General features: G+C 53.1%; 2 protein-coding genes across 4 annotated transcripts; one reads left to right on the top strand and one right to left on the bottom strand.

The window, feature by feature from the left end:
* Nucleotides 1-517: 517 nt before the first annotated feature.
* ZNF76 (zinc finger protein 76) lies at nucleotides 518-9974 on the bottom strand. 3 transcript variants are annotated; one of them, XM_050911582.1, is made up of 14 exons: nucleotides 9798-9974; nucleotides 8380-8460; nucleotides 7127-7204; nucleotides 6777-6979; nucleotides 5960-6037; nucleotides 5438-5554; nucleotides 5109-5184; nucleotides 4628-4753; nucleotides 4082-4261; nucleotides 3558-3791; nucleotides 3005-3147; nucleotides 2046-2198; nucleotides 1823-1936; nucleotides 518-1464 (listed from the first exon to the last, which is right to left on the bottom strand). In XM_050911582.1, the coding sequence occupies exons 1-14, from the start codon at nucleotides 9868-9870 to the stop codon at nucleotides 1360-1362; spliced, it is 1761 nt and encodes a 586-aa protein (XP_050767539.1). In that variant the 5' UTR covers nucleotides 9871-9974; the 3' UTR covers nucleotides 518-1359. The 3 variants fall into 3 exon arrangements, with proteins under 3 accessions (XP_050767539.1, XP_050767540.1, XP_050767541.1); XM_050911583.1 differs by lacking the exon at nucleotides 5960-6037; XM_050911584.1 differs by lacking the exons at nucleotides 2046-2198; nucleotides 5960-6037.
* Nucleotides 9975-11919: 1945 nt separating this feature from the next.
* On the top strand, nucleotides 11920-15765 carry RPL10A (ribosomal protein L10a). The gene is made up of 6 exons (XM_050911585.1): nucleotides 11920-12054; nucleotides 12285-12359; nucleotides 12477-12557; nucleotides 12914-13062; nucleotides 14032-14204; nucleotides 15565-15765. Exons 1-6 carry the CDS (start codon nucleotides 11957-11959, stop codon nucleotides 15733-15735), a joined length of 747 nt encoding a protein of 248 aa, XP_050767542.1. The 5' UTR covers nucleotides 11920-11956; the 3' UTR covers nucleotides 15736-15765.
* The last annotated feature ends 1300 nt before the right edge of the window (nucleotides 15766-17065 follow it).

The raw sequence follows: 17065 nt of genomic DNA, 5'->3' as shown, positions 1-17065 counted from the left end.
TTACGGTTGGACTCGATGATCTTAAAGGTCTTTTCCAACCTAAATTATAATTCTATGGTGCTCTCTGCGCTGGCTTTGTGCACAAACTGCCCGGGGCGGAGGTACGCAGCGGAGGGGCTGAGGTTAATCCTGCTGGGTTGAGGAAGCCAGCCCAGGTCTCTCTCCCCAGCTCAGAGGGTTGTAGGATGCGTTCACAGACACATTTTTCTTGTATTGACACAATTCCCTAAATCTAGGCTTGCTAGAGAAGAGCCAAGGCCTGATCTGAGATTCAAGAGACAGCTCGTAGCCCCTCCAAGACACATGCTGAGAGCTCGGAGGTTAACAACTTATGTTGCTCGCACCCCTCCTCAGCGCTGGTTTTGGACAATCACTGCACTTTTGGTCAATTCAGCGAATCTCCTGAACTTCCTTAATCCTTACATCTGCAAAACAGTAACATCCGTCCCACCCTCTGCCAGCCACTGGCCCCAGGGACTGAAAGAGAGAAGGGTGCTTCTTTTTTTAAAAAGGAAAATTTTAATTTGTTTTTATTGTAACTCAGTATTTACATCCAAGTCTAGCTCAGCCCCCAACAAGTGCTGGTTGGCTTCGGAGGAGGGAGCGCTTTGCTCCGCTCCACAGCGCTGAGTCTGCCAAGGAAGTCTGCTCGAGAGCGGAGTGTGATAAAGAGATGGGAAAATTACTGTCGGAGCCAGCCCAGGCGCTCGCTCCAGCGTTGGGAACTGGTCACCACTCCAGACACCGAGCCCAGGAGAGCCTGGGCTTGCTTTGATGTGGCTTTATTGCTTCTGTGCCTAAGCTGCCCACTTGTCCCTTACCTGGAGGGGCGGGCAGGAACGGGGAGCTGTTGGACCATTCCTAGAGGGAGAGGGCAGGAAGTGCCTCTCCAAAAAAATCTTGCACTCCCAGAGACTGCTGAAATCTCTGTGGCTCCACATCTGCTGCAGAAGACTGGCAGGTCTTGGAAATATTAGCCATGAAGAAATAAGTATGAGAAGACACAATCTGCCATCTCCTCCAGACAGAGGGAGTCAGTGCCCAAGGCAAGGAGCAGGGAAGTTGCTGCTCAGAGCTCAGGAAAACAGCAGAGCCTCCAGGAAAAGGCAGCAGGCAAGTATCTTTGACATCCCTCCACGGAGAGAGGAGCCCTTCGAACAGGGCCACTCTGGTAGCCCACCGCTGCCGGCATCAGCCCTCACCGCCTGCGCGGTGCACACGCTGGCTACTGGTCCCAGACACCTTCCCTCGCTCGTGTACCGCACCTCTTCTGCGCACCAGCCGGCCCGGTTCCTGCAGCTCCCGTGGAGAACAGGCTCGGGCTGCCTGCTCTCCCTGCCCGGGAGGCTCTGCAGGGTCTCAGCACCCATTCTCAGACACGGCTGCGTCAAGTGTTACAGGTTCACGCTGGATTGCTGCTGCGGCCATGCTGATGGCTTCCTCCAGGCTCTGCTGTTCTTCTAACTAGGGGAGGAAAGAGAGAGAACGCTGTCCTCGCAAAAGGTGGGCTCAGGAGGTGCGGGCTCGCTCGGGGCAGCCCCCAGCAAGGACAGAGGTGCGAAGGATCGGCAGTGGGTGACACAAGTATGAGGCAGAGGGGCAAAGCAGAGAGAGATCCGGCTACGATGGGGAAAGGCTGTTTACAAAGGAGCGTTCTGCAACCCAAGGAGCACGTCCCTGCTCTCCTCTGTGTACAGGGCATCTGGGAATTAAGGAGCAAGCACCCTGGGCAAGAGGCGATGCAGCAGAGCAAGAGGGTAAGTGCTGAAGCCAGCGGGTGGATGGGGGAACGAAGGGGAACGTGGCAGGAGCTGTGTGGTACCTGCACTGCGATGTGGGTGCCGTTGGCGGTAGCCAGCAATGCCACCTGCTGATGACGGAGGGATGGGATGGCTGATTCCTCAGACATGGCTGCCCCAGAATTGACTATGGTAACCTAGGAAAAGTTAAGATAAAAAACGATCATGATTTAAAAGAAAATGCAGTTCCCTTCTAGCAGGCTGTTTCTCCGCAGGCAAAAGGGAAGGTCCCAGTTTTGTCCGTACCGGCTGCGTCTCGGTGCCATCAGTGTTGGCCACAGTCACGGTGTGTGTGTCATCACCCGGCAGCTCTTCCTTAGGCACGGCGAGGGCACCGCTCTGCGTCACCATGCTGATTGCACTGCCCAGGGCCTGCAGGTCTTCCTGCGACAAACTGACCTGGGCGGGATAACAGTGGATGCTCTGAGCCAGGACGGCTTCTCAGGAAGCCTTACGCAACTCCCGAGTTTAGCAACACAAAGGTCTCAGTAAGGATGAAATATTCTCTCCTCCTCTGCATGCAAGAGCTAGGGCACAGAGAACTCCAAGGACTTTTGCCCAGGGTCATGGACAGAATCAAGGGAGAACTCCCAGACCTCAGGTCTCCAGCCCTCCCCCCTTCTACCACACCTCCCCTTCCCACTTAGCATCTTCTCTCCAGGCTTTGAAGGGACAGCTTGTGCATCGCTGCAGCGGGGAGCATCTCAGACTAAGAGGAAATAAGCGTTACTCGTGGCAGCTGGGTCCTTTGCCCCGTGCCACAGAAAGGAGTTTTTCCCAGTCAGCACACTGGCAGCTGCTGGAGGGAAGTACAAGAAAAGCACTGCTGTGTACAAACAACGAAAAAACCGATCTCCAAATCCAGCGTGTGTCAGCAGAAGTCGGGAGCTGCCTCTCGACAGCTGTCCGGGAGGCGAGGGCTGCCAGGCGCTGCACGCAAGCCTGGGCAAACACCCGCAAGACCCCGTGTCCAGCAAGAAGGCGAGGCGGGGACGAGAGGCCTGTCCTTTACCCTCCACGTCAAGACTGCACAGTGGGGTAAGGCCGTAGGGAGGGAGCCCTCATGACAGACAGAGCCCAGGAAGCCCCAGGGCCTGTTTCACGCTGGAAAAAAACCTTAAAGAGAAGAGCAAGGCTGGGTAGAGGCAGAATCTCACTCAGATAACTGCTGTCCCCCATGTGCTGGAGGCTGTCAGTGTCCATACCTGCTCTGTCCCATCTTGAGAGATAAGCGAGACCTGCGTAGGCATACCATCTTCCTCTTCCTCTTCTTCTTCATCTTCCTCCATCTCTGACAGGAAAGCAATACGCTGGCTCTTCAGGGGGAAGCCTCTGTCAGCAGCAGCAGCTGAGTAGGGAAGGTGAAGAGCAAAAAGGGTGAGAGAAGCGCTAATCAGAGTGTGAAAGCACACGCCTGACCCCCGGACCTGCCTGTTGCCTTAAAGGCCAGCACAGAAGAGCACAAGATGATGACAAGAGCCCAGTGTTGGCCTGGGAAGAAGGGTCTTTACCTCTCCCTGTACTACAGAGCGGGCAGGAGTCCGTTCCCGACCCGTGACATACAGCGAGGACCATGGGGAGCCCTTTTCTCTCATCTGTGCCACAGATCTGGGTTTGACGGGGGAGCCAGGAGGCCACAGCACAGACCTGGGTCTGAGAGAGAGGGGAGCGGCCGCAAGCTCTTGCTGTCATCTCTCTCGCCTTTGCCGCACGGCCTGAGCCGAGCCTGCCGCAGGCGATGGGGGATTGCTTGCTCACCCTCCAGCTGCTGCTGTTCGTAGAGGGCCTGTTCGCTCTCCTCCGTGGCCTCCAGCTCGCCGTGGCTGCTGCGCTTGTGCATGGCCAGCGTGGAGGTCTGGCGGTAGGTCTTCCCACAACTGTTGCAGGTGTAGGGCTTGCAGTGCGTGTGGACCACGTGGTGCTTGTAGAGGCTGGAGTACTCGGTGAAGCGCTTTCCGCAGCCTGGCACAGTGCACATGTACGGCTTCTCTCCTAGGGCAGAGGCCACAGAGCAGAGCTTAACCCGCTCACCCTCCTCATGCTCTGGGAAGGGATTCCCCACCAAGAGGGAATAGCTGGAGACAGACTGGTGGAACAATAATCAGCCCAATAAAGCAATTCCTATTTCCTTTAACTCCCTGGCTACCCCCAGATCTACCCCTGCAATACCCGGCCTGGAAACGGCCGTTTCAGTCCCACAGATTTCCCTGCTGCCACACGCTGTGAGTGCAGGCAGCTGACTGGGGAGGAGCTGTCTGCGTTTCACCCTCTCCTCCTCTTACCTGTGTGGATTCTCATGTGGTTCTTGTAATTGGTGGCACTGGTGAAGCCCCTTCCGCAGTTGGGCTCCGGACACATGTACGGCCGCTCGCCTGTGTGCGTTCGGATGTGAACCTTGCGGATGTTGGATGTGGTAAAAGAGCGGCCGCAGCCCACAAAGGGGCACTTGAAGGGACGCTCACCTGCATGGACAGAGTAACGTGGATGAGAGTCCTGCTACAACGCAGCTACCTGGAATGCCCTGGACACCTCTATCCCTTCCCTCCTCCACAGTATTACAACAACAAGACCTCAGATCAGATGCAACCGCTGGCATGTTTCCTCTAGCAACATTGGCATCCCTACACCTTTTGCTCTGCTGTTCGTAACTGAGTCGAGAATCCCTAGTACTACGACTGCCACCCATCTACTTCTGTCTGAAGACAACTTCAGTTCTGCCTTGCTTCAGCCAAGATACAAAAAGGCTCGTCCTGGACAAAGGCTGAAGCAGTACTTTATCTTGGAGACCCTTTCAACGGGCAGCTCAGTTCTCCTCCTGTACTGCTCACCTGTGTGTGTCCGGATGTGTTTCTGTAGATCCCCAGAGGTTTTGAAGGCTTTGCTGCACACATCTTCGGGACACTTGTATGGTTTCTCACCAGTATGTGTTCTCACGTGGCTCTTCAGCCCATACCCTGTCCAGGAAAGAAACCACAATTAATTTTATAACGAGAAGGGAATAATATGGCAAGCTGTGTACCACCGCTGAGTTCATGCATTTTTGAATGTCTGTCCTGTGTCTGCAAAGCTGAAGGGGAAGAAATATCCAACCAGCCTCACACCACCACTGACAACTCAGCTTGTTCCTGTAACTCCTTTAATCTGTCCATAATCAATCAAGTCCCGGGCAGTCTCCTGTGCTGCAATTCCTTTTCAGAAGGCTTTAAAAGCTACGCTCATTGTGCTCTGCTGGAAAAAAGCCAGGGCAGATACTCAAGAGTGGCTTGGACAGGACAGAAAACAAAATTTCCTCAAAAGAGAAATTGTTACCTGTAGCAAATGCTTTCCCACAGCTTGGGAAGTCGCACGTATATGGCCGGTCACCTGTGTGAGCACGTTCATGTACCTGGAAAAGAAAGAACAGGTCCCTAAAATGAGGTCCAAGACGAGAAGGAAGGAAAACAGTGTGGAGAAATCTAGCCGGTGGAGAGAATCTGAAGTTCTCTGTTGGATTTCACCTTGGCCAATTAACACATCTGGATCTCTTGGGGAGCCAGGCACACAGCTCAGCCTTTTGTACAGCAGCATTCTGCTCTGGCACTGTAACACGGGGACATGTCTGGTCTGCACACTGCGTGACTGCATGTTACCTGCTTTACCTTTAGATGGTGGGCGGTGGTATAGAGGCGGCCACAGCCTTTGTACCCACAACGGAAAGCTCTACTGCCAACCTGCTGCCCCTTCTCGTTGCTGTGCACTTCCTCCTCCTGCAAATCCTGCCGAGAGACGTATGGAAATTAATTCAGCGAGCCACTACAGCAGGCTTCACAAAGCCCACACAAATAATTTCCCTCCTTGCTATACATACGCGCTCCTTCAGTTATCCTCACAAAAACATGTTCCTGCAAACACAGCTTGTACACATATGGTGCAACGCAGGTGACAGGACAGGGGTCTAGGAACCAGCATTTCCCACTCCCACCTCCCAGCTCACTGGGTGTTCTCAGACACATAACTCACCTCTCCGTGCTTCACTTAGCTCATTTGTAAAACTCGTAGCTAATATATTTGCTAACTTTGCAGAGAAGCCACAAAGCTTTTTTAATTACTAGCTGGCAAAGTGCTCTGCATCAAGAGGAGTTTGGCCTAGTTTCAGAAATGCATCCCTGAAAAATTCAGACCTGGGAAGGGACGTCACTGGAGTCCTCACTCTTCATATGGCAGGTGTCTGTCGCTCCCTCCTCTTCCTTGTCAGACACCTGCAAGCAAAGAAGGATGGGCACTGTTCGTGCCTCCCTGTACAGCATGGAACAGGGTGAGCAACCCAAGCAGGAAGGCATTCACATCAGCAGTGCCACTCCACTCTTCTCCAGACAGCTAGGGGAGGCTGGTCCTACGACAGCAGAAAGGTCTCCGTCGGCAAATCTTAGTGCTGCCCAGCTGAGCACTGTATCAGCACGCTCCTGGTAGCCCCTTCTCACACACCACCGTGAAGATGGGAGAAACTAGCAGCACCCAAGACATTGAGATGGAGCACTGCAGTGACAACACGTTAGGATCTGAAGCTGGTTTGGTTTTTGAGGCCTTTGTCAATGTGGGGAACAGTGGCCATAACTTAGCCACTCCTGACATGTAAAAGGCTAGCCTTGATCTGCTGCCTGAATCATCTGTGGAAGAGAACATCATACCCAGGTGGCGTTATGAGAAACCCAGGCAAAGAGAAAGAAAACACCTACAAGGAGGGACACTGTAGGAACCAGCTAGAGGGTCCAGCAGGAAACTGCCCTGTTCTACACCCTTAACTGTCAGCCACCTGTCAGTGGTGGCACTCCCACTGCAGCCCTGTCCAGCTTCTCTTCTCAAAGCTGGCATTGCTGAAAAACAAATATACAGAAGTACTAACGAAGGGAGGACACTTAAAACCCAGGCCAAACGTGGACTACTACTCCAGCCCCTCAGTGCTGCTGGCAGACCATGAAAGAAGCGTTGCGTCCTCACCTTACTGGCGTACTGCTTTAATGCATTAATGGTCTCGACATCAAAGGCATCATCTGCCTCCTCTCCAGCCAACTCCTCTAGCCCAGTTTCTGCCTGCACTTCCAGGATGGTGCTGCCAGGTGGCACGATGACAGGACGATGTACATAGGCAGTGGAGCCATCCTCCAGCTGGACGGCCTCGAAGGTGCTGGGGTCATAACTTTCTGCAAGAGGAAACCAATAACATCAAATGTAAAAGAGCTGCTGAGTGCGAGGCACTCTTCATCTCCCTGGGCCACCTACAGCCTTGGAAATCTGTGACACTTTAGCAGCTTCTACTCCGGCTGCCAAGGGAACAGGGAACACTTTACCTTTAGCTGTGTTGTGTATGTAGGCCATACTGCCATCTTCCAACACCACTGGCTGACCGTCTTCAAAAGCCACAGACTCTAAAAGAAAAGAAAAAAATCCACACACCTTACTGGAAGACTCAGGTGGGATGGCGGGGATACTGCATCAGTTCCTGAACCCTACAGTCTTCACGCCCACAGAAGAGGACACAGCAGGGCTGCCTGCTTGCACTGAAAGTCAACTACAACTCCAGGTTTTAAGACACCACTTGAGCCCTTCCAACATGAATTATGAGGTTTTTAAGGCTTCATGCATAGCTTAACCACACTTCTTTAGCTCATTGGGGTAATGCAGTATCTCACCAATTCCAAAATGCCAGATTATGTCCCGGACAAGAAGGATGGCTCTGGCACGGGGGTGTGTGATGGAGAACACAAACATCCCATGGCAGGGGAAGCAGGGGTGAGAAGGAAAACCCCTCTCACTGTGCATGTGCATTTGGAGGCAGGGAAGAGGATGAAGGGAGGAAAGGGGAACAGCCAAGCATAGAAAGTGGGTTTCAAGCATCCTTTTAAGAACAGAAAAGGGAGGTGGCATACAAGGAGCTTGGGAGGGTGAAGGAAGGACTGCCCAAAGCAACAGAGCTCTTTCTACCTGCCCTTTTACATCTTATCGTGGTCAGGGAGGATCCCTCTGTGCCACTCTGGTGCCTGTCACATGAAATGAATTCCCATCACCTCTCAGATTAATTAATGTCACCTCATTTTGGCAGTGACATTGGCTGATGGGTCGATGACCAAGGCGGCATTGCTTCCAACAGTTCCCACCCTCCGCCCCCGAACACCTATTCCAGAAGTAATATATTATCTCATAGTTCAGCGGAAATTCCTGTCCAACTGCTCCCATGTGAAACAAACTTTGTTTGGGCTCTGTAGTTGGCACAAACACAGCACACAGCTTACTGGCCTTGCTTGTAGACTTGTGATCTGTCAGACTGACAACTGTGAGAGAGCCCACAGGTGAAACAAACATTTGCTTACACCACCAGCAAATTTGCCTTCTGGTCAGATTGCTAAAAACTTTGCAGGAAATCACATGTTCTATGTCCTTACTCATTCAGCCTCAAAACCATGGGCAAGAAAAAAAACCCTACACCTATACGGACTTCTTAAAGCTAGAGCTAATAGAGGAGCCCGACTGTTGGAACACAGACAATTGCAGTTACATCTACAACGTCCTGCTAAAAAGAAAGAGGTGAACTTATGGTCCTCACCTTTCTGAACTGTCACCTGATGGATATAAGCTGTGGTCCCATCTTCAAGTTCAATGACTTGCCCTTCAATCAGCTTTTCACCTGAAACAGTTAAAAAAATGCCATCAGCACTGCCTGCAGAGTCCAGTCTTTCTGGTCCCATGAGCTGTCCCCTTTGCGGCATCTTCGCAAGGAAACCAGTCCCACAGAAGACAGTGAAACTGTTACTTATAAGCTGTTATTTATCAAGCTTTCCCCTGAATAGCCATAGAGGCACTTAAGTTCCCAGAAATGCTGGAGCTTCCCTTTCCTAGACAGGAGGATACAAAACAAAGAACCTCAGTCATCACTTGTTTACAAGCTGCCCTTCACAGCCGTGTAAGCCAAGAAGCAGAAAGAATGATGTGTGCTAAGCGTTTTGGATCTAAAGTAGAAAGCAATTACACTTGTGCTGGAGAAAAATTCAGCTGGGAGCTTTTAATGGCATCAGCAGGAGCCTGAAGATTTATTTTCTTCTACTTTGGTGGAGGATCAACTCTTGGAAAAAATTACAGGACCTAAAGGGACCTAAAGTGTTGCTACCCTTGATGGGTTGTGAAGACTGGACTTTTAAAATAACGTAACCCTGAGTAACCCTATAATAATGTTTTAGTTACCAAATTATTTTGATGCAGAGAGGACATTGCTCTGTCCCACTTGAACATGAGGAATGCAGGTTCCTTTCACCTGGTGCACAATGTTTGGGCGGGTCACAAAACCTAGTGGTTTTCAAGATAGTCCAACTCCACACACACAATAAACTTGCAGCGAGTTTGCACAGAAAAGCAAGCAAGAGAGCAATCCCTAGGACATGAAGCCTCACAACTCAACCATCCTGTTCCACAGGCTGGGAAACAGCATGTTCCTTTTCTCAGGAACAGTGGGTGGTGAAGCAGCACCTCACATACACCAAAATAAGGGCAGGTGTTGAATTTGGCACTGATACCGCTTCAGTTAACCAACACCAAGCTCAGCACCCCTTTGAGTGAGAAAAGCACTATCGTGAACCAAATCTATGCATCTCAGTGAAGTAAAACATCCTGCTTAGCTTCAGAGGAAGTTTTGGTTGAATAGAGTCCTGCAGGCCATAGCATGAACTCCATTTCCCCAGTTACCCTGGAGAGAACAAGGCTCACTCTAGCCTGAACAGAACCTTCATTTTCTACAGCAACAGCTCTCCCATCTCCAAAGCTTTATTTCCAAACCAAAGGCATGTTTTATTTCTGCTGTGTCACTCTTCTCTGCAAATCTAACAGAGAGCTGCTAGTTTCCTGTACCAAGCAACCACACAAGATGCACGAGAGTTCGCGTGCCGTGAGGGCACTTTTGATAAGTCTGACTTTAATTTCACAGTGTCAATCAAGAGACTTTTAGACTTCGCAGCCCAAAGGAACCGTTACCTTTGACAGCCTGCTGAATGTAGGCTGTCGTCCCGTCACTAAGGGTCACTGCTTGCAAGCTCAAGCTCTCCATCCTGCCCCGATGACTGGTCCTCAGACATGAATTTCACTTTACTCAGCGTGCTCGCAGAGAGCACCGGGACCCAGAGCAAGAGGTTTGTGGAACAGGGGGTTGTCGTCTTTGTTGCAAGCCTTAAATAAAAAGAACAATTCAAATTTTATTTTCTCCCCACATATGTATACTCACTTTTGCACATTAATAAAAGCTTGAATGGCAAACTATTTTGGAGATTATAAAGGATTAAACTGGACAAAAGATGCACCCCTTCCCATAGCAATGGCAGGCAGGGCTAACAATCTATTCCCCAGACAAATATAAGATAAAGCTTATCAAACCAGAACTGAAACTCTTTTTTGGGATAGTGTAAATGCCACATTCAAGCCCTTCCCATCCTCCAAATGATCTGCACGAAAGGTTTCCGAGTACTTTAAAGCCCGAAGCTACAGGCTGAGGGTGTCCTGTACTGCAAGAGACAGGGGCAGGAAGATGAGCTTTGTCCCTGGAAGCATCCTCATTCTCTCCTCCCTTTCCTGTCTAATTCCCGGCCTTCCGAGGAACAGTATTTCAGGCTATAAGCAGATGATGTTACGACATCCACCCCCCCAAGAGAACGTTTTGCTAAAGAGGCACTCTGCTGATAGATTACCTTTAAAAGCAGCTGCAGTGGATTCTTCATGAGTAATCTCTGAGATAGCCTAATATTTTATCATTTTGATTTCCAGGAACAAGTCTGACCGCTCTGTCACTGCAGCACCCAGACTTTGTGCCACGCTTAATACCCTCTCACCCAAGTGCTCCCTACACCCAACAGACAGCTCCTCTCCAGCTGCAGCAGATTCTACCAGCTTTTAGGGCTGACACCTCCTGAGAGGCACTGCAGCTTGTTTCCCAGCAAAGGCTGTGTCCCAGCAGGGTCACTGGGCATCGCTGGGGAATCGAGGCCCCTTTGAGCTGCTATGGCTGCCATGCAAACTGCTGTCAGCGCTGCTGGAGGGGCCACGACCCCCTGGAAAGGATGGGGCAGGCGCTGCCTGAGGAAAGCCAGGTGTAGGCTGTGGTGTGAAGCCACCCAGGGGATGACAAGGAACGTGCCTTCCGCGTCAGGGCAGGCTGAGGACAGGGCAGGGCCGGGCAAGGCAGGGCCTGGCGCCATGGCGAGCCCTGAGGGGAGCGGCGGGGCGGGGCAGGCCCAGGTGCCCTGGGAGTAGCGGGGAGACACGGCGGGGCTCCCCCCGTGTTGTTAGCCAAGGGGGGTGGCGGCAGCAGCTCACCGGGGCCCGGCTGCCCCTCGGCCGGCATCTCCCCCCCTCCCCTCAGGCCTCCCCCAATACCACCGGTACCAACCTGAGGAAACCGGACGGGACCGAGTCCGCCGCCTGACCGCCATGCACCGGGGCCCGGCCCCTGCTCGCCCCGCCCCGCAACCCGCATAGCCACAGGGCTCACCGCCACGCCTCAGCCTCCCGCAGCCCGCCACTCAGGTTCCGGGGCACCGCAGCCCCGCCCCCCGGAACAAGGCTGGCAAGGCCGGTTGAGGGAGAGCGAGCCGCTGGGCGGTCAATGCGCATGAGCGCAGCCCAGCAGCGCATGCGCCATGCTGACATTGAAGCCTAAAGGCACAGCTTGCCCTCAGGAGCCGTGCCCTGGGCCATGCCCTTCCCAGCTGGCGGGCAGCCCGGGCCTTCAGCGGGTACCTGCCCGCGTAAACTTAATACGAAGGTTTTATAGCACTGAAGCCCAAGAGGGGGAACCTGTCCCAGCAGCAAGGCGTTGTGCCCCGGGAGCTCCTCACGCAGGGGCTGCGTCCCGTCTCCTTGCCGGCGGCTGCTGAGGGGAGGCCAGGACTCCTGGGATGCGTACCCTCATCGCCGCGCTGAGGAGCTCCTGGCCTGGTAGACTGAGACAGGAGGCAGAGAGACCACAGCCGTTCGCTTAACAACGAAGGAGACGCGGACAGGGAACTACCCGCCGAGGGGAGCCGAGAGGCGGGGAAGCCGGTACAGCCCTCCGGCATCCCGCTCCGCCGCTCCCAGCATGGCGCCCACCGCGCCACACCCAGCATGGCGGCCGCACGGTGCCACACTCCGCCGCTCCCAGCATGGCGCCGCGCGACCGAGTCTCGCGAGATCCCGCCCCTATTTATAGCTCGCAGGGCGCCACCACGCCCTTTCGGTCCCGGCCAGCCGCCGCCATGAGGTGGGTGCCGGCCCGCCGCGCCATCCGCCGCCATCCGCGCCCGGCGGGCGGCTGCGGGGCCATCCGGGCGGTTGGCGGGGGGCGGGCAGCGGGGGGCGGCTGAGGGGGAGCGCGGATGGGCCAGGGTGGGCTCAGGGGCCTTGTCGTCGTCCCCCCCCCCCCCCCCCCCGCGGCCTGCGGGAGGCCCAGGCGGGGTCAGCCCTGAGCCCGCGTTGTCTTTCCCCCCGCAGCAGCAAGGTCTCCCGCGACACCCTGTACGAGGCGGTGAAGGAGGTGCTGCAGGGCAGCAAGACCAAGAAGCGCAAGTAAGAGCCGTGCACCATGGCAGGACCGGGTGTGTCAGAGGCCCCGGCGCTTGGCCGAGGTTTCCCCCTGCCAGGCTGGGCCCTTAACCCGCACCGCTTTCCCCTCCCCTCCCTCAGGTTTGTGGAGACGGTGGAGCTGCAGATCAGCCTGAAGAACTACGACCCGCAGAAAGACAAGCGGTTCTCCGGCACCGTCAGGTTCGGCATCCTTTTGCTCCCACCCAGCCTTCAGCCTGCGCCCCTTCCTCTGCTGCCAGGCCCTGCCGCAGGGCAGGCCGGCTGTCACAGCAGAAGGACGCAGCGCTGAACCGCTCGGGTAGTTCAGACCACCCCAGCTAAGTGGGTGCGGCTGGACGGACCCCTACCCTGGGTCTTAAAACATGAGGGGAGGTGTGGGAGGCCCTTGTGCTGTCCCCACCGACCTGCTGGAGAAGGCAGGTTAGAAGCTGTGGAGGAAGATTCCCAGGCACTGTGGTAAGGTATCTCCGTGGTGGCTCCTGTGGAAGTGTGTGTGGCGCTGGCGGTTTTCAGTAATTTGGACCTTCTGTCCCCAGGCTGAAGTCAACTCCACGGCCCAAGTTCTCGGTCTGCCTCCTGGGGGACCAGCAGCACTGCGATGAGGCCAAAGCGGTTGACATCCCTCACATGGACATAGAAGCTCTGAAGAAACTCAACAAAAACAAGAAGCTGGTGAAGAAGCTGGGTGAGTGGTGGTGTGGATCGGGCTCCGAGTACCCTGGCTAACGTGGGAGGGCTGGGTAAGCAGGATGGTTTTCCCTGTGCTCAGATTTTCCATGTCGTGGTTAACTGCAGGGAATAGAAAGCTGACCAGAGTCAGCCTGATGTACGGAAATCTGTCTAGAAACTACCCAGAAGAGCAAACAACCTGTTCAGAGTGCGGAAGGTCTGACAGGTCAGTCTTCCAGGAGTAAGGTTGATTCATTGCTCTCCTTGGGAAGGAAAAGATATAGGAAAATCGTTCCTGTCTTCCTGAAAGTTTCACCCTTAGCTGGGGTTCCTCACTTTACCGGTCAGGGAGCTGGAGTGCAGCAAAAGCTGAGTAAAGCTGGAGGCAAAAGTTTCCTTTAGTCCTGTAGTATTTAAATGAATAGAATGAAATTTGCCTGTTTTCACTTGGTAAGAGAGAAAAATCCTTCCCTCCCTGCAAAGTCAAAGTCATTTTCATACATGTCTTAGGCAGACAAGAAAAACTTCCCACTGAGTCCATAATTAGCCGTGGAACCATATGCAATTAGGAAATGAGATAGGATACCACGGCTGGTAGCTAGGCCTCTCTGAGATGTGTGATCCATCCATCCATCCATCCCCATGCACCGGCTGCAATAGGAGGCTCCTGGTAGAGCTCGGAGTTCAGCGTCAGTCACCTGTGGCTCAGCAAATGCTTCAGGGAAACTAACTGCATACAGTCAGAGCGTGGGACTGCTGTCAGGGTGTGAAGCTGGGTGCTGGCGGGCTTGGCTGGTGTGTCGGGAGTAATTTCTAACATTAATATTAGTAAAAACTGCTTCAGTTCAGCTAGTCAGGACTCTGGGAACGTGGAAATGCACATGTGAGGGAAGTGGAGCAGCGCAGTCTCAGCTGAGCTGTTAGTTTCAAGCTCGGTGTAGGAGCTGAGAGTCTGTCCTTACCTACATTGGTTCTCTCCTCACAGCTAAGAAGTACGATGCCTTCCTGGCTTCCGAGTCCTTGATCAAGCAGATTCCTCGAATCCTGGGTCCAGGTCTGAACAAAGCCGGCAAATTCCCTTCTCTCCTCACTCACAACGAGAACCTGGTGGCCAAGGTTGATGAGGTCAAATCTACCATCAAATTTCAGATGAAGAAGGTAAAGCAGGGCTTTTCCTCTCCAAAGCAGCTACATACCTGAGGGTTTTTTGCGACGGGTGGTCACTTGTACGTGGCTGCGATCTCTGGTCTGGGCTGTAGGTGTCCCTCGAGCGTCTTCCTAAAACAGCGGCCGGTGACAATCATCTCCTCTGTAGCGAAGGGAGACAGTACCCGGAGCATTCAGCTCCTCGCTGAAAAGGAGGAGTAATTTATCTGTGGTTGAAAGATCTTAGAGCAAATGATTAGGAGATGATCTTGATGTTTCAATGCTGAGCACAATCAGTCATAATTAATGCTTCTTACACTTAAGTGGGTGACACTTGTGGGGTGGGGCCTGCGGGCCAGGCGTGCCCCCGTGGGTCTGCGCACACAGCAGTGCTTTGCCAGAGGCAAGTTTGGGCCTTGACTCTGCAAGTGAACTTTGGAGCAGCTCCGCGGATATCTGCTCTTGTTGTCGAGATGTCAAGGCGAGCTGACTCCCTAAAACCAAAATAACCCTGTTCAGGCATTTTAATCTCGTGTCAGCGGTCTAAATGTGACTCATGGGTATTATTCAGAATTAACAGCTCTGCTAGCTGAGGTGCATCCTTGGACTCCAGCTGATCTGGGCCTGGGGGCACAACAACTGGGAGGACACAGCAAATGTGATAGTTTGCAAATGCTGGAGCATTTAAAGTAACTGAGCTAACGATGTCCTGACACTTTGTCTGTCAGCTCGCTCGTAAATCCTTTTGTCTTCAGCCTGTGGGGAACATTGACTTACAAGCTTCTCAGCGAGGCTGGCAGGCAGAGGCTTGGCCTCTGTGTGTGTTATGTGCAGAAAGAAAGGGCTGGTGCCCAAAACAAAAAGTGAAGGCGGCGCCATGCTTAGCAGTGAAGTTTGGAGCTAATCGTCTGTACTGCGCTGGGTTAGCGGTTTGCAGGGCACATGCCAACGCTGCCTAATGAGCAGGGTGTGGGAGTGGAGTTAAACCAGAGGTCTGCTCCCGTTCCAGCACAGCTTGTGATGCGTCCTTCCCGGTTTCCCCATCTCTGGGAGGCAGCGGTGCTCCCTGCCTTCTCCAAGTCACCTTTGCGCTCTGAGGAAGCCAGACCTACCCGAGCTGTTGTTCAGAGATGACATCCAGATGCGACCAGACGTGTTCATGGGAGCCACGTCCCAAATACAACAAGCTCTGTGGAAACACGCATGGATAAGCTGGAGAGGTCGTGTCCAGCTGACGGAACATGAGATAATTTGATAGCCTGATGAGTTTAGATCAGCACTAGGCTGTTTTGTCAGTCGCTTAGCCGTAATCTTTGATTTTCCCCACCAAACCTTTACCTGCGTGAGTGACCCTGGTGTCCTTGTCCCCCAGGTGCTCTGTCTGGCTGTGGCCGTCGGTCATGTGAAGATGACAGAGGACGAACTCGTCTACAACATCCACCTGGCCATCAACTTTCTGGTGTCCTTGCTGAAGAAGAACTGGCAGAATGTACGTGCTTTGTATATCAAGAGCACCATGGGGAAGCCCCAGCGCCTCTACTAATGGGGCAGCAATAAACTTTTAGGACACCTACAGCTGTGTGTTTGGTTGTGTTCCTCCAACAGTTGTTGTGAAGGGTTTGCTAAAGAGCTGCTCGCTTCCTTGTAGCGAGAAAGGTCTCAAATGCTGTGTTGAGCTGATAGGGACGTGAATTCAAATGGAATATCAGACTGTCAGAGCTTTTGAGGGAAGGAGCCTCATCATCCTGCATGCAGAGCAGAGCAGGGAGGGGGAACAGCTCTGCTCACATCCAGAACAAGCAAAACCGAGGTGGTCACCACAGCTGAAGGCACGTGGTGGGGGTAGAACTGCTCAGCAGTCCTGCCGTAGCCCCAAGACCCCCCAGCTCGCCTGCAGAGGGGACCCTTACCTTGTGCTGCAGTCACCTGAAGCCATCCGCGCAGGGCTCTGCCCTGTCCCCGCAGCCTCCCTGCTCTGGGGGAGCGGGCTGGGGGGCACTCGGCATTTAAAGGTTGCTGCTGCTCCCAGGACAACCAATGACTGGGGCTGGGGGTCCTGCCCAGCAGCAGCTCGTGGGGACTTGATGGGTGTCTTCCAGCTGGCCCCAGTTACCTATGGGATCCAGAGGAATGGAGGGTGCTGGGGGGGTGTGGGGTGGGAGCTGCAGCTCAGCAAGGGGGTTGGGGCCAAGGTAAAGAGTGTTTTCCATCCCCTCTGCTTCCCTCTGAGCTAGTCCCTCTCCAGCTCTGTGTTCTGGGCTAAAAATGAGATACGTTGCATCTAATTAATGTATATAAATAAATACATTGCGTAATGACTGGCGAGCTTATGGAAGTGTGTAGGATTTAAGCTTCTGGGGGGGGAAAAAAAAAACCTTCCGCCCTTGAAAAGAGCTTGTCTTAGCATCCGAGGGAACAAAACAATGAAAATAGCTTTAGATCCTGCTGTTAGAAACCTTTAAAATAAGCATCGGAGCCAGTTTTTGAAAGATCAACACAACACCAAGAAATTCCATTTAATAATTAAAAAAAGACAATACAAAATGCAAACATTTCTTTTTACAAAGTTCAGATACATTTTTTTTCTTTTAATCAAGTGCAAATAACTTCATGAACTACATCTTTCTCATTACTTTAATCATTTTTTGCTGGAGATGGTAAGTCGTGGCCCGCTGCAAAAGGCAGATATAAATATTCCAACATGAAAAAAAACCAAAAAAACCCAACAACCCTTATTTCTGCTCACCGCGTCGAAACATTCAATACATCCGAGAGGTGGCTGATGATGCAGTTTTCAGCCTTTCGAACCCTTTCTGAGTCGTGGGTGCGGGTGAAGAGAGGGGCTGAACCACACTGGGGTGGTTCTGGTGGCC

Source organism: Gymnogyps californianus, chromosome 27, assembly GCF_018139145.2.
Source record: "Gymnogyps californianus isolate 813 chromosome 27, ASM1813914v2, whole genome shotgun sequence".
Lineage (NCBI taxonomy): Eukaryota > Metazoa > Chordata > Aves > Accipitriformes > Cathartidae > Gymnogyps > Gymnogyps californianus.
This window is presented reverse-complemented; position numbering and strand designations above follow the sequence as displayed.

Bases quoted from the DNA above. Each gene is read 5' to 3' on its own strand.
- ZNF76 (XM_050911582.1), bottom strand. From the start codon at position 9,870: ATGGAGAGCTTGAGCTTGCAAGCAGTGACCCTTAGTGACGGGACGACA. The intron at 1,937-2,045 runs GTACGGACAAAA...AACTTTTCCTAG, and splicing joins ATGGCACCGAGACGCAGCCG to GTTACCATAGTCAATTCTGG. The intron at 1,465-1,822 runs GTACCACACAGC...TTCCTCCCCTAG, and splicing joins GCACCCACATCGCAGTGCAG to TTAGAAGAACAGCAGAGCCT.
- RPL10A (XM_050911585.1), top strand. From the start codon at position 11,957: ATGGCGCCGCGCGACCGAGTCTCGCGAGATCCCGCCCCTATTTATAGC. The intron at 12,055-12,284 runs GTGGGTGCCGGC...TTCCCCCCGCAG, and splicing joins CGGCCAGCCGCCGCCATGAG to CAGCAAGGTCTCCCGCGACA. The intron at 13,063-14,031 runs GTGAGTGGTGGT...CTCTCCTCACAG, and splicing joins GAAGCTGGTGAAGAAGCTGG to CTAAGAAGTACGATGCCTTC.